The 21888-nt window shown below is 44.2% G+C and overlaps 1 protein-coding gene across 5 annotated transcripts in view; it reads left to right on the top strand.

The window, feature by feature from the left end:
* Positions 1-4627: 4627 nt before the first annotated feature.
* The window catches only part of Hsdl2 (hydroxysteroid dehydrogenase like 2), a 38646-nt gene continuing 21385 nt past the window's right edge, over positions 4628-21888 (top strand). For 4 of the 5 annotated variants that reach the window (XM_075967109.1, XM_075967108.1, XM_075967107.1 and 1 more), the window contains exons 1-6: positions 4661-4802; positions 14108-14271; positions 16589-16687; positions 17166-17280; positions 19753-19856; positions 21044-21142. In XM_075967109.1, the coding sequence (XP_075823224.1) occupies positions 4786-4802; positions 14108-14271; positions 16589-16687; positions 17166-17280; positions 19753-19856; positions 21044-21142 (598 nt within the window). In that variant the 5' untranslated portion in view covers positions 4661-4785. Of the gene's footprint in view, positions 4803-14107; positions 14272-16588; positions 16688-17165; positions 17281-19752; positions 19857-21043; positions 21143-21888 lie in introns of all 5 variants that reach the window. The other variant, XM_075967105.1, reaches the window with a different exon arrangement.

Below are 21888 nucleotides of genomic sequence, written 5' to 3'. Positions count from 1 at the left end.
GTGCGCAGAGACGCCGAACAAGGCGGTTATCTGAGATTGTGACACCACTTTCTAATGCTTCCTGCACCATTTTACATTCTCTGCTGCGACGTCTGAGGGTTCCAACTTCTCTGTGCCCTGAACACTGGTTAGCTTCTCTCTTTTTCATTCGTAGCCATCTTAGTAGCTGCAAACTGATGCAGTCTCGTGGTATTTAGGTACATTTCCTTTTATTTAACGGGGCTGTACTTTTCTCCATCGCCCGACTGGATACTTGTACTTTATGAGATAGATGATTTATACATTTGATTGTCCACTCTATCAATTGTCCTTTCGATTTCTATTTATTTTAGACTGGGTCTCATGTAACTAGGCCAACACCAAACTCACTGTGAAGTTAAGGATGGTCTTGAGCTTTTGGAAGCTGTAACCCACCGCCCCCCCCCCTCCAGATCCTGAATTTCTGGTAAACAACTTGTTTTCCTCTGCTCTGAGACAGCCTGCAGCTGCTCTGAGCAGGAGACCCTCAGGAGTTCCTGATGACAGGGGAGTGGTTTCTGGTGTGTTTGGCTGGGGCGTGGCTATCGGTTAATGATCTCTATATAAGCTGCCCCTGAACACAATAAAGGGGGCATTCTTGGGGCATCCTGGGATCAAGGATGACCTGTGTCTCTGTCTGTGAGTCTTTGTGTGTTTCAATCTTCAGCCCCTTGCCCGGTTCCCAAACTGTATGGTAGCGCATGGAGCGAGGGCGAGGTGTGCTACATTAAGCTCCTGATCTACCTGTCACCACTTCCCTAGTGCTGGGATTACAGTCGGTCATGTGACAACATGGCCAGCGGTCTTTCCATACCTTGAGAGCATCTTTTGAGGCACAAATATTTTTTTTTTTTTTTGTTTTTCGAGACAGGGTTTCTCTGTGGTTTTGGAGCCTGTCCTGGAACTAGCTCTTGTAGACCAGGCTGGTCTCGAACTCACAGAGATCCGCCTGCCTCTGCCTCCCGAGTGCTGGGATTTAAGGCGTGCGCCACTACCGCCCGGCGAGGCACAAATATTTTGAGTAGCTGAAAAAAGAGGCTCAGAAATTAAAGTAAACTCCCCCGGTTCTCTCAGGAACCGGGGTAAATGCAGGGCAGCTGTGGTACTCGCCTATAACTCTGGCCTGTTTCCTAGACAAACCGGTTAGTAAGACTAGGCATATTAGACTGAGAGACACCGCCTCAAGGAGTAACGCCCCTGACGTCAACCTGTAGCCTCCACTTGGATGCAGACACATGCTTATGCGCACCACACATTTCTACCCCCATACATGGAAGAGCTCGCATACACACATGTGAATATTGGAAAAGGGAAACTAAACACACTCAGGAGGGAGAAAATCGGTTTTACTGAGGACAGGGCGAGGGGCAGCAAGTGGGCTGACAGTCCTGCACTAGTCTACCCTCTGTCTGAGGACTTTTAAACTCCCATGGACCCCAGCGCCTGGCACTTCTTGTCTGTGCTTTTGTTGCTCTATTGAAAAATCCATCGCCAAATGCGAGGCTATGACCGTTGACCTCTGTGTCTTCGTCTGAGATCTTTGCAGCTCTGGTGCTTGTGTTCAGGGCTTTGATCTATTGTGCACTAGTTTTTCCACGAAGGTTTGCTCCAGTTATACGCCTGTGGATTTCTAGTTATCTCGACACCTTGCAGAACAGGATGTTTTGGCCCAAACTGAATGGCGTGTACATACTTGATGAAAGCAATTGCCAGCAGTCGGGTGAATTCCTAGGCTGCCGAGTCCATTGCGTTGGTCTACAGGCTGACTCTTTTACTAGTACCTTCCTGGCTTTTTGTTGTTTTGGTTGAGAAGGATCTGAATTTCACCTTGCATTAGTGTTCTGTCGCTGTGACGAGACACCGGGTGAAGACAACTTAGAAGAGTTTGGGGGTGCAGTCCGTTCTGTCGGGAAGGCAGCTGGTCACTGCATGCAGAGAGAGCCAGGAAGAGAGAGATGAATAGCAGAACTCAGACTGTCTTCTTTTCCTCCAGTCCTAGAGCCCAACCCATGGAATCGGGCCACCTAATAGTGTTAATCCTCCCTCCCCAGTCAAACTTTTCTGTAAACACCCTCGATTATCCTTTCAGAGAGGTGTTTCCATGGCGATTCTAATTCAGCCAAGTTGACAATGAAGATCAATCACTGACCTGTTACTCCTCTTTATCGTAAACACCCCAAATTGGTGTGTTACAGTTGATAGAATTAATGATCCAACACTGACCTATCTGTGAAGTCCATGGTTTACCTTAGCGTTAATGTTATGCTGCACATTTTACGGTGTGTCTTGTTCAGGGACAGCATCTCACCATGCAGTTCTCCGACAGAGTCCTGCTCAGTTACCCAGTGTTAACCCTGAGTTTGCTATGGAGCCCAGGTGGGCTTTGGTCTTGTCACTCTCTTCCTTCATTTTTCCAAGAAACTGGGATTATAGAGGTGTCAACATGGCTGGTTTTTTTAAAAATTAATTTTGGGGAAGCTGCAGCGCTGGCTTAGTGGTTAAGAGCACTGACTGCTCTTATAGAGGACCCATGTGGTGGCTCATAACTATCTCTAATTCCAGTCCCAAGGATCCAGTGCAATCTTTGGGTTCCAGAGAGAAATGCCTACATAGGAGGCACTGAAATACATGACTGACAGACATAAAATAATAATACACCATCATATACCACTGTATGGTGGCAGAGCATAACTTTAATCCCAGCACTCAAGAGGCAGAGGCAGGAGGATCACTGTGAGTTTGAGGCCAGCCTGGTCTACCTAGTGAGTTCTGGGACAGCTAACAAGACTGAGTCTTCCTTGCCCATTCACCACCTATATCATTGCTTTTGTTTTGTTTTGAGATGGGGTCTCACTACACAGATTAGGCTGGTCTCAACCTCCTAAAGGCTAGGTAGAAGCACAGCCCCCCATGTCTGCCTTGTATGCTACATTAATCACTACTGTGGAAGGCTGTGGGTAGCTCTAAGTCATATTTTAACACTAGTCAAAATAGTGCAGTAGACTTAATCATTTAATTATTGTTTAATTAAATCAATAATTTATTTAATTTCTGAGATAGGTTCTCACTAGATAATGTCACCTGCCTCAGCCTCCAGAGTGCTGGAACCAAAGGTGTATGTCACCACGCCTGACTATCTTTATGTGTCTGTGGATGCCCATGTGTGGGGGTGTCTGTGGATGCCCATGTGTGGGGGTGTCTGTGGAGGACAATCAGAGCCCCAGGAGCTGTACACGCAGATGGTTGTAAGTCACCAGATACAGGTGCTGGGAATCAACCCCAGGTCCTCAGCAAACACAGAATTAATTTTAAAGCATGGAGCCATCTTTCCAACCTTGTTATTTATTTTATTAATTTAAAGATTTAATTTAGGGCTAGAGAGATGGCTCGTGGTTAAGAGCACTGGCTGCTCTTCCAAAGGATTCGGGGTTTGATTCTCAAAACCCACAAGGCAGCTGACATCCGCCTTTAACTCCAGTTCTAGGGAACCTGACACCCACTTCTGGCCTCTTCTGACAGTTGCAGACAGGAAGAGTACAGACATGCAGGCAGGCAAAACACCCATAAACATAAAATAATAAAAATTTTAAGATTTCATTTTAACATACCTATAAAAATTGGCACTAATAATTTAGAAATAAACTTTCCACAAATGCATCCCTCCCACCTAGTTTAGGTGTGGGCTTACAAGATACCAGTTTTTTGTTTGTTTGGCTGGCTGGTTTTTAGAAACACGGTTTCTCTGTGTGGCACCGACTATCCTGGAACTAGCTCTGTAGACAAGGCTGGCCTCGAACTCACCGAGATCCACCTGCCTTTGCCTCTGGAGTGTTGGGATTAAAGGCGTGCACCACCACCGCCCTGAAAGATACCAGTTTTATGACTGAAAAACTTCATAATTTTCTTTTTCCTTAAGTTGGTTTCCTGAATTAGGCTTCAGATAATCTCTTTAGCATCTTTTCTACCGTTACAAAGTACAAAACAATTTCATTTCCAGGGTGGCTGAGTTAGGTATAACTTCCAAGGCGAAACCGGATCCCAGAATCGATCTCATTCCAGGACTAAGGATTTTCTTCTCCAAATTTGGCTTCTGTGGCCCAGATAAACGATAAATTCTTGGGGGTGACCCTTGCAAAGACCTCTTCCAGAAGGTCCCCTCTCGTCGCCTGTCTACAGACACTGGAGGTCTGGGCTAAGTCCAGATTCGGTGGCAGCTAAAAGGCGACGCAGATCAGCTTATGCAAAAGCATTTTTCAGACGTCCACCACCTTTCCCGAGGGACCTCGGGGCGAGCGCCTTGGCTCGGGGATGGACAGGGGAGGACGACGCTCAGCACCCCCAGATCAGTCCCCGGCGCGCCCCTCCAACGGCTATCCTGCCGGACCCGAGCGGGCGCAGCGCCGAACCTCGGACTGCCCAGAAAGCCTACGTAGGGCTGATGCTCGGGACACGCCAGCAGTCCGGGGTTGAGACTGATTGTCCTCGCCAGACCCGGGAAAGGGGCGGGGCGGAGAGGGGCGCCTGAGCCGCTTGCGCAGAGCGTTGGTTTCCTGGGTGTCGTTTGTGGAGCCGAAGGAAGTCCCGCCCGGTGCCCGGCGTGCGCAGGCGCACTCAGCGAGCTCCATCTTGTTGGGAAGCCGGTTCCCGAGCGGGCTCGGGGCGGGGCGGGACGGGGGGCGCGGCTAAATGCGGAGGGCGGGTTCGCCTGTCACTCACGGCTCGCCGCTGTCCCTCCGTTGTTAACAAGTCCTCCGAGCAGGGAAGGTCATGCTGCCCAACACCGGGTAAGGGGTCCGGGGTGGGTGGGGAGCGGGTCGCGAGGTCGCCCGTGCTCGCCGTGCTCCCCGGCGTGGTCCGGTGAAGCTGCCGCGCGCTCCGGATCTCCGGTGCGCCGCGAGGATCGAGTCTCTGGGACCCGCGGAGACAGCGCGTGCACAGGAACCCAAAGTTGTGTAGGATGGGGCGCAGCGGGGTTAGCTACCCCACAGGGAGGGTCGCGAGGGTCGGTGTCCCCGACATCCCAGTGTGGCCCCAGCCTTGTCTTTAGCTTGGCCCGGTGACAGCATTGCTTTCGGCTTCTAGGTGAAAGGTCTCTTGGGACAGTAACTTTAAACTTTCTGTTTGATTCCTATGCTCGATTGTAGAATAATAAAAGAATGGTGGTGTGTTTTGAAAGTGGTTTTCAAGTTAACAGCGAGTTAAAATGTTACAAGTATCTTTGGCTGCAGTTTCTTTTCTTTTTAACGTAAGGTGAAGTGTATTTGCCCTAACATAGCCAGACATAATGGCATGAGATTTTAATCCCAACAGAAGGATTGAGGCTATCCTGGTCTACATAGTGAGTGCTATGTCAACAAAGGCTACAGAGTGAGACCATGTCTACGCCTCACCTCCTCCCCCGCCCCCCAAAAAACCCCTCACACATATATTAACACGGTTGTGAAGCCAGTCGCCAGGACTTCTCGGTCTTGGGAAAATCCAAACAATGCCCATTAAGCAATGTTCTTTCAGTGTCTTTCCCACTACTTAGTCCTTGCCAAACGCAGGACTACTGTGTTCTATGAAGTTTGGGGTATCTTAAGCCAGTGACAAACCCGTTCTGTAACTAGCTTGAGACATATAGACAGCTAAAAGACTTAAATATTCAACTTCTTTCTGATATATTTGTAATCTTTACATTTATAAACATATTTTGTATACCCTACAGGAACACCTCTTATTTTTTAGAAAATAGTAGCAAACTCCATTTTAGGCTTGCTGTTTTTTTTTTTTTTTACCTGATGTGTCTTGGGGTGTACATAGGTTTCCAGTACATGCAACTCTTCCTTGTCTTCTTTAATGGTTGCATATTATTATTGAAGACCATCATTTATTTAACCTATTCCTTATTGTTGGATATTAAATCACTTCCAGTTGTTTTGTTATTTATTTATTTTTTATTTTATTTTGATTTTCGAGACAGGGTTTCTCCGTAGCTTTTTGGTTCCTGTCCTGGAACTAGCTCTTGTAGACCAGGCTGGCCTCGAACTCACAAAGATCCTCCTGCCTCTGCCTCCCGAGTGCTGGGATTAAAGGCTTGCGCCACCACTGCCCAGCTTGTTGTTGTTGTTGTTTTTATTCCATTTTTGCTCTGGCAATATCTGAGAAGACTGTGAGTGTCACAGCTGAAAGGAGATGCTCAGGGAGTGGAGCCATGAGATGCATGCTGGCTCCTTACAAGCAATGCGCAGCCTCCGATAACGGAACTGCGCAGTCCGAAATGCCAGCTGTGCAGAGACTGGGATGAATGGTTTAAAGCCATCTCTGTATCTTCTTATTTACCTGCTTTAACCAATGAGGTCCTTTCGTCAATTGTGTCATCACTCTGCTCTTTTAAGGCTGTTTTGCTTTTGTGACATGCCTGGAAGACCACACTACACCAAGGTCCTTTATTTCAGGTGGCATTCTAGTGCATTATGGTCTCACAGTGTCTTATTTACTCATTTGGTAGTGCTGGGGATTGAACTCAGGGATTCACATGCCTCAGCCAAGTTCTTCTAAGCTAAACTCCCCAGCCCTTACTGCTATACTTTTAATAAATATTTTACAGCAAGCATATATACATGTGTACTATATTCATATTTTCTCATCCACCTAAGGTTTATTTTGGACTAGGAAGTAAGTTAGGAAGCTCACTTCATTTTGGCTCGGATGGCTTTCCCACTGTCACAGCCAAAGTAACTTGATGATTTCATTCTTTCTTTTCTTTTGGTATACTTATACCGCTATCACGCATGAAGGTTTTGTGTGCCTAGGAATCTGTTTCTAGACTCTATCCTCTATTACCTAGTCTGTCTATTCATGTGTTAGAATGAAGTGATTTTTTTTGTTGTTGTTTGTTTCTCTGTGTATGGCTCTGGTTGTCCTGGAACTAACTCTGTAGACCACGTTGGCCTTAAACTCGCAGAGATCTGCCTGCCTCCTGACTGCTGGGACTAAAGGTGTGCACCACCACTGCCCAGCAAGAGTCAAATATTTTTAATTACTTTAGTTTTATAAGCTATTTTAAAATCTGGAAAAGCCAATTCTCATTTGCATTATGTTTTAGAATCTTCCTGGCTATTCTTGGGTATTTAGTTTAGAAACTTGAGAACTTGAGACTGGCTAGTGTATCTTTTTTTTTTTTTAAAGAAGTCGTTATTCTTTTTAAAAATGGTTATAATTTCATCACATTTACTGTAATTTTGAGAAACTCCTAGTAAATAAGAGTTTGGGTTGTCTCTGCATTTGCAGATTCTAGCTACCTCCCAGGGGCATTAAGAATGCCCTTGCTATTGGCATCCTTATCCTAGTCTTTGCAGCTGAGGGCCTAGCAGACAGATCTGGCTGCCTCTGCTGCTCTGGCTGCCAGTGCCCTGGACTCCCAGTGAGCACGAGTGTGCCCTTTATTCTACTGGGATTCAGTCCAGCTGTGTTACAGGCAAAGGGATATGCCTGTAAATCAGTTGTTGGCAGACATTTTTGTGTGGGTACTTATCCTTAAACATCTCTTTATTTGGATTTTTAACTTTATTTTCATATGTGTGTAGCATGAGTATACAGTGCCCATGTAGGCTATAAGAGGGGGTCAGGTTCTCTGGATCTGGGCTTAGTGTGAGCTGCCGCTGTGCGTGCTTAGTACTGAACTCTGGTCTCTACAAGAGCGCTGAACTCTCTTCTTTAGCCTCTGAGCCATCTCGCTAGGCTCTAAACATCCCTTTGGTAGTTTATGTATACTTTTTGTTTTGATACAGAGTCTCACTGTAGCCCTGGCTGGCCTTGAACTCACAACGTTTCTGCTGCAGTGTGCGCTACCACAGCTGTCTTCTTATGTGAGTGTGAGGAATGGAATTCAGGTCTTCAAACTTGTGGAAACTCTTTAATGACTGAGCCATCTTTTCAGGCCTCTACATGTCTAGCTCCTGTCCTGTCTTATTGACAGATCACATGGCATCTTTGTTCTCTCCTTTGACATGGGTGAGAGCCTGGAAAACTTTTTATATTCTCTAACCCGGCTCCCAGGTCCTTGTTCTCCCTTGTCCCCATTTAGAGGAGTCAGGTCTCTGTTAGTATCTAGTAATTATTATCCAAAAACTCAGTGATTCCTTTTTCTCCCCCTCTCCTCTCCCCATTCCCCCTTCTCTCTTCTGTCTTTGAGGTAGAGTCTCTAACCCAGGTTAGCCTGGAACTTACTTTATATTCCAGGCTAGTCTTGAACTCTTGGTAATTCTTTGCTTTAACATTCCAAGAGCTAGGATTTCAGGTGTGTTCAGCTTAGAACTTCTGTGTCACGCTTCTAACATGACGGTTTATTTTTTCCCTTGTGGCACTGAGTATCAAACTCAGGGCCTCATACTCACTAAAGCATGTGTGTGCTTTTGATCTATTGGCCTATACCCTCGACCTCAACCTTTTTTTTCTTTTCGAGTCAGGGTTTCTCTGTGTAACAACCCTTACTTTGTAGACCAGGCTGGCCTTGAACTCATAGAGATCCACCTGTCTCTGCTTCCGAGTGCTGGGATTAAAGGCCTATGTCTCTACTGCCCAGATTTTTTTAAACAATTTTTGTTTTGTTTTGTTTTGCTTTTAAGACAGGGTTTCTTTGTGTAGCCTTGGCTGTCCTGGAACTTAATCTGCAGGGCAGGCTGGCTTCCAACTCCCAGATCGACCTGCCTCTGCCTCAGAGTGCTGGGGTTAAAAGTATGTGCCACCATGCTGGGTTTATCATAGTCTTTTGTTCAACAAAAGCTAGAAGGTCAAGCCAGAATCCAGGACTGGGAAACATGCTTTTTCTCTCTGTGGAAGGAGTGTCCCAGAATTTGTGGTTATCTTTGAGATTTTCTTTGATCCATAACAGTGCCATATAAGATCTGGTGGTTGATTTGTGAGGAAGGGGCATAACCAACACACTCCTCCCCCTTTACATGGGCTAACTCAGGATCCTGTGTACCGGAGGCAGCCACCCTCTCCTGATCTCAATTATTTGATTGGATTTAGAGTCATCAGGTGCCATGCCTCTGGGTGTGTCTGCAGGGGGTTTGAAAAGGGGTTAGCTGAAGATAGAAGACCCACCCTGAGAATGCGGAGATGCACCATAGCATGGGATGGGGCTGGGCTAAGCAAGAAGGAGGAAGGAAGAATCAAACAAATGGGTAATGGCTTTCGTCTCTTTGCTTCCCGTTTGCAGTCACAGTGTGACCAGCTGCCTCACTTTCCCACCGCCATGCCTTCCCTGCTGTGGAGCCCCTGAACTGGGAGCCTAAAGAAACTCTTCGTTGCTGTTTAAAAATATTTATTTTCTTTTATGTGTGTCTGTTTCTGTGTGTCAGTGCGTGCCTACAGAGGCCAGAAGGGGGAGTCGGATCCTTCGAGCCTGGAGTTAGAGGGATTCATAAGCTGCCTGAAATGGGTGCAGGGATCCACATTCAGTCCTATCTAGTCCTGCGATAGGACAGTTAGCACTCGTAACTGCCGAGCCAACTCTCCAACTCTCCGCATTGCTTTTAAAAGGATTTTTTTCTGAAAGCTTTTTCAGCATCTAACGAGATGGCCACGTGGTTTTTATTTTTCAGTTTGTTTATATGGTGGATACACTAACAGATTTTCGTATGTTGAACCATTCCTACTTCTCTGGGATGAAGCCAACTTGGTCATGGTGGATGATGGTTCTGATGTGTTCTTGGGTTCAATTTGCCAGTATTTTATTTAGTATTTTTCCATTAATGTTCATGAGTGAGATTGGTTTGTAATTCTCTTTCTTAGTAAGTCTTTCTGTGGTTTGGGTATCAGGGTAATTGTAGCCTCATAAAAAGAGTTTGGCAATGTTCTTTCTGTTTATATTGTGTGGAACAATTTGAGAAGTATTGGCCCCTCAACCAAAGAATGGATAAGGAAAATGTGGTACATTTATACAATGGAGTATTACACAGCATAAAAAAATAACGACATCTTGAAATTTGGAGGCAAATGGATGGAGCTAGAAGACATCATATTGAGTGAGGTAACCCAGACCCAGAAAGACAATTATCACATGTACTCACTCATAAGTGGTTTATAAACATAAAACAAAGAAAACCAGCCTACAAATCACAATCCCAGAGAACCCAGACAACAATGAGGACCCTAAGAGTGACATACATGGATTTAATCTACATGGGAAGTAGAAAAAGATAAGATCTCCTGAGTAAATTGGGAGCATGGGGACCCTGGGAGAGGGTTGAAGGGGAGGGGAGAGGCAGGGAGGGGAGCAGAGAAAAAATGTAGAGCTCAATAAAATCAATAAAGTAAAAATTCTTGGAAGAAAAGGAATTTTGTCACACTGAGACAAGAAACCAATTCATAAGGGAGCAGTTTCACTGTTGTGTGTGTGTGTGTGTGTGTATGTGTATGTGTGTGTGTGTGTATGTGTGTGTGTGTATGTGTGTGTGTGTATATGTGTGTGTGTATGTGTGTGTGTGTGTATGTGTATGTGTGTGTATGTGTGTGTGTATGTGTGTGTATGTGTGTGTGTGTGTGTGTGTGTGCTCTAGAGACACTCTAGCACAAGTGACTGGAAGATGAATTGGCGACATTGGTAGCACTATTGCTGACAGTAGAATAGATAACTTACAATATGTTCATGTGTGGATTCATGTATTGATGAAAAATAATAAGTATAGTTATTTAAGTCATGGGTAGCTCTCTAAACAGAATTATATATTTTATGAATCTCTTATTTAGAGCTCAAAATTAGGCAACAACCCTAGATATTACATTGTTCATTTTTTTGTAAAAGGTCAGCTGTTAATACTAGGTTTTGTGAGCCAAAGGCTACATTGGCGGTGGATACACTTATATAGTAAGACATAAAAATCAATCTCCTTAATATTTTTACTGTTTTTTGTAGTGCAGTATCATGAGCAGTTTTGAGGGCTGCTAGAGTGAGCTAGCTTCCTAGGCTGCTATGACAAAGCTCACAAGCTGGGGTGTTTATCTGTAAAGGGTCATTCTTAGCTCTCACCCTCCCTCTACACACATAGGTAATGATTTGGACTTAGCTTATGGGCCATAATTGCCTGACCCTGGGTTAGATACAGATGTATAGATACTGTAAATTATTTTAAAAGAAGGAATAATAATATTTAAAGTAGTTTCTGCTTTGTGGGGTGGAAGAAAAAAGCAGGTAGAATTGGAAAATGTTTTACTTACTTTGCATTGCTATGACTAAAATACCTCTCAGAAACAAGGAAGGGAAGGCTTATTTTGACTCATAATTTCAGAGGGTCTCAGTCCATCATGTTGTGTGTATGTGTGTGCGGCCAGGATAGCAGGGAAATGTGGAGGCTCCACATCACAGTGGACCAAGATGCGACCAAGATGCGGAGAAAGGGGCATGAAGAGGGGGGGCAGATATAACCTTCAAGGGCCTGTCCCTAGTGACCTCGCTCCAGCCTGTCTCCTACAGAAGCACCCCCAACAAAAACAAGACTGTGGAGGATGTTTCTTTTTCCTCTCTCTCTCTCTCTCTCTCTCTCTCTCTCTCTCTCTCTCTCTCTCTCTCTCTCTCTTTCTCTCTCTCTCTCTCCCCCCCCCTTTTCATTTTTTGGTTTGTTTCGAGATAGGATTTCTCTGTGTTACAGTTCTGGCTTCCAGGAACTCACTTCGTTGCCCAGGCTGGACTCAAACTCACAGAGATCCACCTGCCTCTGCCTCTGCCTCTGCCTCTGCCTCTGCCTCTGCCTCCTGTGTGCTGGGATTAAAGGCGTGCACCATCACTGCCCAGCTGGTGGCTTTGGTTCTATTCTGTTTCTTGGCTTGGATAGTAGGTACGCCATTGTTTGTTTTTCAATTTATTTAACTTTATTTTATGTGCATTAGTACAAAGGTGTTGGACCCCCTGAAGCTGGAGTTACAGACAGTTGTGAGCTACCATGTGAGTGCTGGGAATTGAACCTGGGTCCTCTGGAAGAGCAGCCTGATGTGGGAGTGTCATATATCAATCTGTTGATTTCATTGGTTAAGTAATAAACAAACTGCTTGGGCTCATAGCTTAGAACATAGGTGGGTGGAGTAAACAGAACAGAATGCTGGGAGGAAGAGGAAGTGAGGTAAGATGCCTCAGACAGAGACGGACAGCTCTGCTCTCTGGAACAGAGACGTCATGCTCCTGGCTCCTGGGCAGACACACGCAATGAAGCTCCGACCCAGGATGGACGTAGGCTAGAATCTTCCCTGTAAGCGCACCTAGCTGTGCTACATAAACTATTAGAAATGGGCTAGTCCAGGTGCGAGAGTTAGCCTAGAAGAGGCTAGATAGAAATGGGCCAAGCAGTGATTAAAAGAATACAGTTTCCGTGTAATTATTTCGAGTAAAGCTAGCCGTGGGGGTGGCCGGGTGCTGGGGACACAGCCCCGCCGCTCCTATTTCAACAGTAGCCAGAGCTCTTAACCCCTAAGCTGCCTTTCCAGCCCCCTTCCCATTGTTTGTTTCTATTAAAGCTTTATCTGCTCATTTTTCAAGGTTTTTTGTTTGCTGTATTTTACATTTTTGTCTCTTTCCCACTTCTTCACTTTGGTTTCTTCCAATCAAAGTGATTTATGATGATTTGAATGACTGTTTTCCATAAGCTCAGATTCTGGAGTATGTCACTGGGGTGAGCTTTGAGGCTTCAAGGCCAGGCCACCATTCCCAGTTTGCTCTCTGCTTCCTGCTTGTAGTTGAGATGTGAGCTTCCCAGGTTGGTGTTGAGCTGGCAGGCCTGCCTGCTGTATTGGATGGTAGGCTCCTCTCCTTCTGGCACCGTAAGCCCTCTTCTGTAAGTTGCTTTAGTCATGGTATTTTATCACAGCAATAGAAAAGCAACTAATATATGATTATTCCTTATTTCAAACTGCCACTGCCTGCACCTAGGATGCCCTACTCTGGTGTAATCCCCCCGATTGGCAGGCACTGCTTGTCTCTCTGTTAACAAATCGCCGGTCTCATTATCACTTTTTCTTGTAGTTACCCTAACAGCAGAGTAAGTAGAAAATTCAGTGTGAAGGTAGGAGGTGTAGAGAAGTGGGAGCTAGGGATGTCAGGGTGTTTGAATCAGGGCTTTTTCCAGTCAGCCTGTTCTTGCTCCTTCTAAGTTTGCTTAACAGCTTTACTGAGATGTAATTCTTACATCAATCAGTCAGTAGTTCTGTATCTCCGGAGGAAAAAAGTCACCACAATCAATTTAAAACCTCTACCATCCCAGAAAGAAGTTCCTAGCCCTCAGCTGTTGGCTCCCAAACCCTCTCCCTCCCTCTCCAGGCAGCTGCTGGGCTTGGGTCTCCACAGGTTGATTTCTCTGTCCATGTCATATAATATGGTCAGTGTGAGTAGATGGTTTGTCCATACTGTGGCACAGCTTGGTAATTCATTGCATTTTGTTGCTGAACACTATTCCATTGTGGGGTAAACCACTTATATTCATCCTTCATTACTTAATCCATATTTGGTTTTTCCACTCTCGCTACTATTTGTAGACAACTTTTTAAAGATCATGTGTTGTTGTAGTAAATTTGACAAGTACTATATGAATGTGAAGGATAAAACTTTATGTGTGAATCTGTCACTCACAAATAAGCCTTGTTGATGTGCATAGTGCTCCCTGCCTGTATCCCAGCACTTGGAAGGTAGAAACAGAACTAGGGGCCCAAGGACAGACTGTGCTGCATGAGACTCTGTCTCCAAACAACAGCAAAACAAAATCTAGACTGGTGGATGAGTCCGTGGGCAAAGGGGCTGCCGGGTAAGCCTGAGGACCTTGATTGAAATCTCCAGCTCCCCTGTACAGAGCTGGGTATGGTACACTAACCTGTTACCTCATACTCTAATTCTTTTAAGATTTACTTTGTATTTGAGCAGATTGTGTTTGTCAGGTCTCAGTTAAGACTGGCCAACTGCAATTGTCATAAATAATTTATCAGTCGTGTCCAGTGGAAATATAGAAGGATTCTAATTTGTCAGGTGGGTTGGGGGTAATCAGGAAATCACAAAAATGTGTGTAAGCTGGTATAGATAAAGCAGTGAAGTTTCTAATAAAGTCACCTTTGCTCTGTTTAGGAAGCTAGCGGGATGCACGATTTTTATCACGGGTGCAAGCCGAGGCATTGGCAAAGCTATTGCATTGAAAGCAGCGAAGGATGGAGCAAATATTGTAATTGCTGCGAAAACCACCCAGACACACCCGAAACTCCCAGGCACAATCTACACTGCTGCTGAAGAAAGTGAGTGTGATGACTGCCATTGCATGGACTGCTCTTACCGTGGTCTCAGTACATAGTTTGCTGTAGGGTTTAGTGTACACTGTTTGAAAGTTACTCAAGAAATAATTGTGTTTAGGGCTGGTGAGATGCTCAGCAGGTAAAGAAAGGTGCTTGCTGCCAAGCCCGACAACCTGAGCTAGATCCCCACACCCACACTGTGGAGACTGAAAGACCCTCAGAGAGGACCTTTTCCTCCAATGAAGTCCCCAGAACCAGGACACTCCGAGTCCAGACCACAGGATGCAATTAGCAAGAGGTTTATTGAGTAAACACAGGTACCTGCGGGCAGCAAGTCTTTTGGAGGACTTGCGCGCCTGCAGACTGGGGGGAGGTCTTTTTATAGGGAAGAGCAAAAAGCAAGTTTACAGAAGCAAAAGCGTGGTTATCGGTTGATTGGAATGAGGCGGGGGCATGAATGGTTTCCTCTCTCAGCATGGATGCCTGGCCTATCTTATAGATATCCTGTTTTGCAGTCAACCTGCTTTGTTGATGTCCTATCTTATCGATATCCTGCCTTGCAGTCTTCCTATCTCATAGACATCCTGCTCTCTCAAGCACATGGGATGTTCTTACAAGAGCAGGCTGGCTGCTGGTCCGGAGAATTTTTTTTTTTTAAAGCAAATAGGACGTTCCCCCGGGAGCATGCTAGCTGCGGGTTTTGAGGAGGGGGTCTGTAGGGTCTTTCAGAGACAACTGGCTTTCTGTAAGTTATAGCATGTGCACGTGCAATAAAATAAAGTAAATAAATGGTGGTGCACATTTTAATCCCAGCACTTGGGAGGCAGAGGCAAGCGGATCTCTGTGAGCTCCTGGCCTGCCCAGGTGGTGGTGCTGAGTTGGTCTCAGCTACTTTCCTTCCAACCCTGAGTGGGCACACAAACAACGGGGCCCACAAATGCCATTCAAATGCTCCATAGCTAGAGTTTGCATTGGCAGCACAGCCCAAGAAGCTGCCTTATTAAAAAGGTGTGGCTTTTTTTCTGCTACCAGTGCATCAGGAAAACCTCCGTTAAGGGAGCGGCAACACGCCACCAGCTGAAAAAAAGTGAGGCTAAACTTTGTTTTTCTGTGTCTAGAATTTTTTTCAAGCTTTTTTGGGTTTTACATGGATTTAGTCCACCACATTGCCGTGCCAAACTGTTGCGAGGAAGCTGCTTGTTGGTTTCCGGCTGTCCGGCTAGCTTAGACCCAAAACAATCCCACAGAAATTGTATTAATTAAATCACTGCTTGGCCCATTAGCTCTAGTTTCTTATTGGCTAACTCTTTTGGTGTAGGAGGTCCTTCTGTGTATTGGTTTATTGTTTATTGTTTATTGGCTAATCAGTAAAGAAACTGCTTGGCCTGCTAGGGCAGAACTTAGGTAGGTGGAGAAGACAGAACTGAATTCTGGGAGGAGGAAAGCAGAGAGAGAGAGAGAACCGTCATGGAGATGCCAGAGTCAGATATGCTGAATCTTTCCTGGTAAGCCACAACCTCATGGTGACATACAGATTGTTAGAAATGGGTTGAATCAAGATGTGAGAGTTAGCCAATATGAGGCTAGAGATAATGGGCCAGGCAGTAATTTAATTAATACAGTTTCTATGTGGTTATTTTGGGTATAAGCTGGCCACGTGGCCGGGATGAAAAGCAGGCCCTTTCTTCCTACTACACTCTTATATTAATTTGACCCATTTCTATTAATCTTTATATTGCCACGTGGCTGTGGCTTACCAGGTAAAGTTCACAACATCTATCCGCAGCAGCTCCATGGCTTCTCTCTGACTCTGCCTTCCTCCTCCCATGCTATAGGCCAATCCAGTTTCCTTATTCATTAACCAATAAAAGCGACACATAGACAGAAGGACCTCCCACAACAGGGAACATTTTATTTTTAGATGTTTATTTTATTGCATTAGTGTTTTTACCTGCATGTATGTGTGTGCGCTGTGTTGATGCTTGGAGTCTGCAGTGCCCCAGTTGGCTGAGTTAGTCCATCTGTCTATTGTGATTGTAAGACCTTGTAATGTATCTCGATTGTGCTGGAAATGGGGATTTTTTTCTATTGTTGCATCAGAATGAAGGTTTAATTATAAACACCTTCATGCAGCTGGGCAGTAGTGGCACATGCTTTTAATTCCAGTACTTGGGAGGCAGAGGCAGGTGGATCTCTGTGAGTTTGAGGCCAGCCTGGTCTACAAGAGCTAGTTCCAGGACAGGCTCCAAAACTACAGAGACTTGAAAAACCAACAATAAAATAAAATAAACACCCTCATGTGTTTTTGTCTTCTTTGTAGTTGAAGCGGCTGGAGGAAAGGCCTTGCCGTGTGTTGTTGATGTGAGAGATGAACAGCAAATCAACAGTGCGGTGGAAAAAGCTGTCGAGAGATTTGGAGGTAGTCCCTTGATTCTGAAATAATTCCTGAACATTGATGAAATAGAGATGTAACCACCGCCTTTCTCAGAAAGGTCATACATAGGTCAGGGAGGACTAGAGAGGGTTTGACCCAACGTTCCTGGAGCCAGTGAGAGAAGACTGATACTTAAGGGTTGAGGCTACAGCTTGTAAACACTAAACCTCCTTGCAGTTTTTCATAGAGCTGGTCATTGGCTGAATCTCCAGTGTGCCAGCAAAAATAAGTTTTGAAAGATTTGCCGGATCTGGCATTGGTATATTGGTCAGTCATATAGTCTAATTATGTATGTGTGTGTTTTATAGACCTATGTATATGTATGTATGTTTATATTTTTGAATCAGCTGAGGGATAAACCATAGAGGAAATGTTTTGTGTGTATGAGAAGGAGAGAGAGAGAGAGAGAGAGAGAGAGAGATGCTGACTTGCATCAATATGGAACTGATTTCTTTGGACACAGGAATTGATATTTTGGTGAACAATGCGAGTGCCATCAGCTTGACCAACACGTTGGATACTCCTACAAAGAGAGTGGACTTGATGATGAATGTGAACACCAGGGGAACCTACCTCACGTGAGTCAGAAACAAGGATGTGGGGCAGGATGTCCTATTGTGTTCGCAGAGAACTTACATATAAACAGATGGGACCAGACAGCAGTACAGCTTAAAATCTAGTTGGCATATGATTAAGCTAATGATATTAATATCTGTCTTAGGGTTACTATTGCTGTGATGACCAAAAACAAGTTGGCGAGCAAAGAGTTGAATTGGCGTACACTTCTACATTGAAGTCCATCATTGAAGGAAGTCAGGGCTAGAACTCTATCTAACAGGGCAGGAATTTGGCGGCAGGAAGTGATGCAGAGAGTATGAAGGGGTGCTGCTTACTGGCTTTCTCACTCTGGCTTGCTCAGTCTGTTTTCTCATAAAACCAAGACCACTCACAATAGGCCAGGCCCTCCCATATTGATCACTAATTAGTTACAGCCTGATCTTATTGGGGCATTTTCTTAATCCAGGTTCCCTCCTCTCAGGTGACCTTAGCTTGTGTTAGGTTGACAAGAAACCGTCCAGCACAGTGTCTAAGTGCTGAGAGTTTTCAATTTGATATATAAGACAGAGCTTATGTGATGTGTGATGTGGATTTGTAACGTTAGTGGCCCTACTGACTAGCAAATTGCAGCTGGCAAGGTTTTATCTAATAGATAACAGGAAAGCCAGTGCATTTGATGTAAACAAGACGAATCCCTCCTCTGATTGCAAAGTATGGTCTTATTAGAATGGACTCAGTTTTTCCCTATTGATTGGTTGAGGTACAATTTTAGTTTTAATGAAAATCAGTTATAATATTGTTTGCCTGTCCTCATTTCAACTCTATGAAAGTGAAACACTGGGCTGGAGAGATGGCTCAGGGGTTAAGAGCACTGGTTGCTCTTCCAGAGGTCCTGAGTTCAATTCCCAACAACCACATGGTGACTCACAGCCATCTTTTTTTTGTTTTTGTTTTTGTTTTTCGAGACAGGGTTTCTCTGTGGTTTTGGAGCCTGTCCTGGAACTAGCTCTTGTAGACCAGGCTGGTCTCGAACTCACAGAGATCCGCCTGCCTCTGCCTCCCGAGTGCTGGGATTAAAGGCGTGCGCCACCACCGCCCGACCATCTGTAATGAGTTCTGGTGTTCTCTTCTGGCTTGCAGGCATACATGCAGGCAGAGCACTGTATACATAATAAATAAATAAATGAAAAAATATTTTAAAAATGAAATACTTTTAGGAATGAAAAACAGTTTTTTTGGTTAGGGTTAAGGTTAGGGTTACTATCAAAACCACTACAAATATAATCAATACCTCTAATCTGTAGTAGCATTGATTGTATTTGGTGTCTAAACTGCAGTGACTGAGCAATGGTGGTGCACACCTTTAATTCCAGCACTTGGCAGACAGAGATAGGAGAATCTCTTGAGTTCAAGGCAGCCTGTTCTTCAGAATGACTTCCAAAACAGCGAGGGCTACACAAGAGAAATGCTGTCTCAGAAAGCTAAAAGGAGAAAAATGTGGTAATTGGTAACAATTTTGTGTTTGTAAAAAATAATAATAGTTAAAAAAAAACTGATGTAAATGAAGGGTGGTTTAGCTCACAATCCGCTCTCACCCCTTTTTTTTTTTTTTTGGTTTTTCGAGACAGGGTTTCTCTGTGGCTTTGGAGCCTGTCCTGGAACTAGCTCTGTAGACCAGGCTGGTCTCGAACTCACAGAGATCCGCCTACCTCTGCCTCCCGAGTGCTGGGATTAAAGGCGTGCGCCACCATCGCCCGGCTTCTCACCCCCTTTTTTATTTCAGTGTTGGGGCTTGACCTTTATGCTTTATATATCATAGACATATGCTCTACAGCTGAACTATGGCTCCAACTTCAAGAATTCCTCTTGTTGTACTTTTCAGACCGGGTCTCCTATGCAGCTCAGGTTGACCTGGAACTTGCAATCCTGCCTCAGCTTCTTGAATGCTGAGATTATAGTCATGTACTGCCATGTTTGATGTCCTTAGATGTTCTTGAATATGAAATAAGGTTATAACTGAGCTACAGTATGTTGTTTAGCTATATGATGTTATAACTTTAATACTTAAAATTATAAAAATATTGAATATAAATCTTTTTTTAAAAAGACTTACTAAGAACTAGAATGCAGATTTACCCAGTGACATACAAAGGGGGAAGAAGCAGGATTTGAACCTTTGACTATCTGACAGGTATATTAACTGCGTCTGTAAATTGTGTGTTTGGGTGGGAGAATTTGGGAGAAGTTGTGGTTGAAGATATCCTCGGTTGAGCATAAAGCTAATAGAGAAAGGATATGATTTTTTTTCCATCAAGCAGATCATGTGGTCAGGGTATGAAACATTGGTTTCAAAGCATGAAAGTTCCATTTATTATCTTCTTTCTTGGAACTCTACCAACAAGATGTACCAGACAGATCACTGAGCGAATTCAGCTGCTCTGTGAAGTACTTTTAAACGTAAGCTATTAACTTGTGTTTTCTTTCATTTTCAGATCCAAAGCGTGCATTCCTTTTTTAAGAAAGAGCAAAGTAGCTCATATTCTCAATCTCAGCCCACCCCTGAACCTAAATCCTCTGTGGTTCAAACAGCACTGTGGTAAGTGTTAGCTGAGGGGATAGTTTGTTTGGCTAATTTGTTTGGAATTAATCAGTGTATTAATCATGTAAGCATAGTCTGGACATGATGCTTAATATTGAATGTCAGTGATCAAGATAGTAAATTCTTTCTTTCTTTCTTTCTTTCTTTCTTTCTTTCTTTCTTTCTTTCTGTCTGTCTGTCTGTCTGTCTGTCTGTCTGTCTGTCTGTCTGTCTGTCTCACCAGATAGGGTTTCTCTGTGTTGCACCTCCCTTAAAGTAATATCATATATTTAGTTCTTATTCTTATATTTTACTCTTATTTAGGAAGGCTCTGGGGTAGGAACCCGCAGAGCAAGACTAAAGTTATACACTGGTTGATGAAGTTAAGTGAATCGGAAGCCTTTATTTTTTAAATGATGTGAGTGTGTGTCTCTGTGTGAGTATGTGAATGTGAGTGCTGGTGCCCTTAGTGGCCAGGAAGACATCAGGTCCCCTGGAGCTGGAGTTACAGGCACTTGTGAGCTGCCTGACATGGTGCTCACATGAGGACTCAGGTCCTCTGCAAGAACAGTATGCACTTAGCTGCTGAACCATCTCTGCAGACCCTGATTGCTTTTCATTTTATGGTGCTGGAGTTGAAATCCAGGCTTCACAAATGCTAAGCACATATTCTACTGCTAAGCTACACCACCATACCTGTGTTGTTGAGTTGTGAGTGAAACTTTCTCTGTAAATAATCACCTTCATTCTTTGTTTGTTTGCTTTGTTTTTGAGATAGGATCTTAGTATGTAGCTCTGGCTGTCTGGGAACTTGCTCTGTCGATCAGGTACTCACATTAGGCAGCGTACGACTGCCTGTGATGCCAGCCCAGGGGCATCTGACAACTCCAGTCTCCTCAGGCTCTCACTGGCACATACGCACACACAGATGTATGCATATCAACAACAACAAAGTCTTTAAAAACAAACGAACAACCCCAGCATATTTGGTTAATGTGTAAACTATACTCCCAGTACTTGGGATGCTGAGGCAGGAGAATCAGGAGTTTAGAGTCATTCTTGTCTACATAAAGAATTATCTTATGTATTTTGTAATTTGAAAAGAATTGTCAAAAATTTTCTCAGGGAGAAAATAGCAGCAGAAAGTTGGGTGTTTCCACTCAAAGATTAGTTTCTCAATTATTATTCTTTGTGGTTTCTTTCAGCGTATACCATTGCCAAATATGGCATGTCTATGTGTGTGCTTGGGATGGCAGAAGAATTTAGAGGTGAAATTGCAGTCAATGCCTTATGGCCTAAAACAGGTTTGTACTTAAAAGAAATCCTTAATTTGATTTTTACCTCTCCTCCACACCAGGCTCAAACCCATTGTCTCACTTTAGTGAACACTCTACCAGTGAGCGAGTTCCTCAGTTCTATCCTTGACATTTTGTGAAACATCTCAGGTCACCTGAATCTTGATGTTCGCTGTGCAGATGACAGTCTTTAACTTAGACTAAGTGGCTGACTCTTTAGCCAGCAGCTATGATGGGAGCATAATGCTAGAACATACAGAATGTATCATAGAAGCCAACAGGAATGGTGTCAGCAAATTCTCTTAGATTTTTTCAGATTGAAAGACTAATTGAAAAAGTGGTAGTTGCAGTTAGGCATATATACCTAGCGATTGTCCAGATATACCTGAGATGGTGGCAGAAGACTCACTTGAGCATGGGACTTCACAGTATGCCAGAAGGTAATAATGTTTGTAAAAAATACAGTAAAATTAGCAGTCTCTGGCACTGAAGAGAGAAGGTTTTAACTTATTTATTCATTTATTTTACTTTTTTGGGACAGAGTCTCTCTTTCATATAGCTTTGGCTTTCCTACAATTCACTATGTAGACCAGGCTGGCCTTCAAATCACAGAGATCTATCCGCCTCTGCCTATAAGTGCTGGGAGGCACCCAGCCAGGTTTTACCTCCTAATAGCTCAAAAAGTTTCACTTTTTTGAGAATGTGGATTTTGAGCAAAGATTCGGAAGTGATTGAAGTGAGCCTTGTGGCTGAGA

The sequence above is a fragment of the Microtus pennsylvanicus genome, chromosome 3 (assembly GCF_037038515.1).
Source record: "Microtus pennsylvanicus isolate mMicPen1 chromosome 3, mMicPen1.hap1, whole genome shotgun sequence".
NCBI lineage: Eukaryota > Metazoa > Chordata > Mammalia > Rodentia > Cricetidae > Microtus > Microtus pennsylvanicus.
The sequence above is the reverse complement of the archived record's forward strand: the minus strand, read 5'-3'. Positions and strand labels throughout refer to the sequence as shown.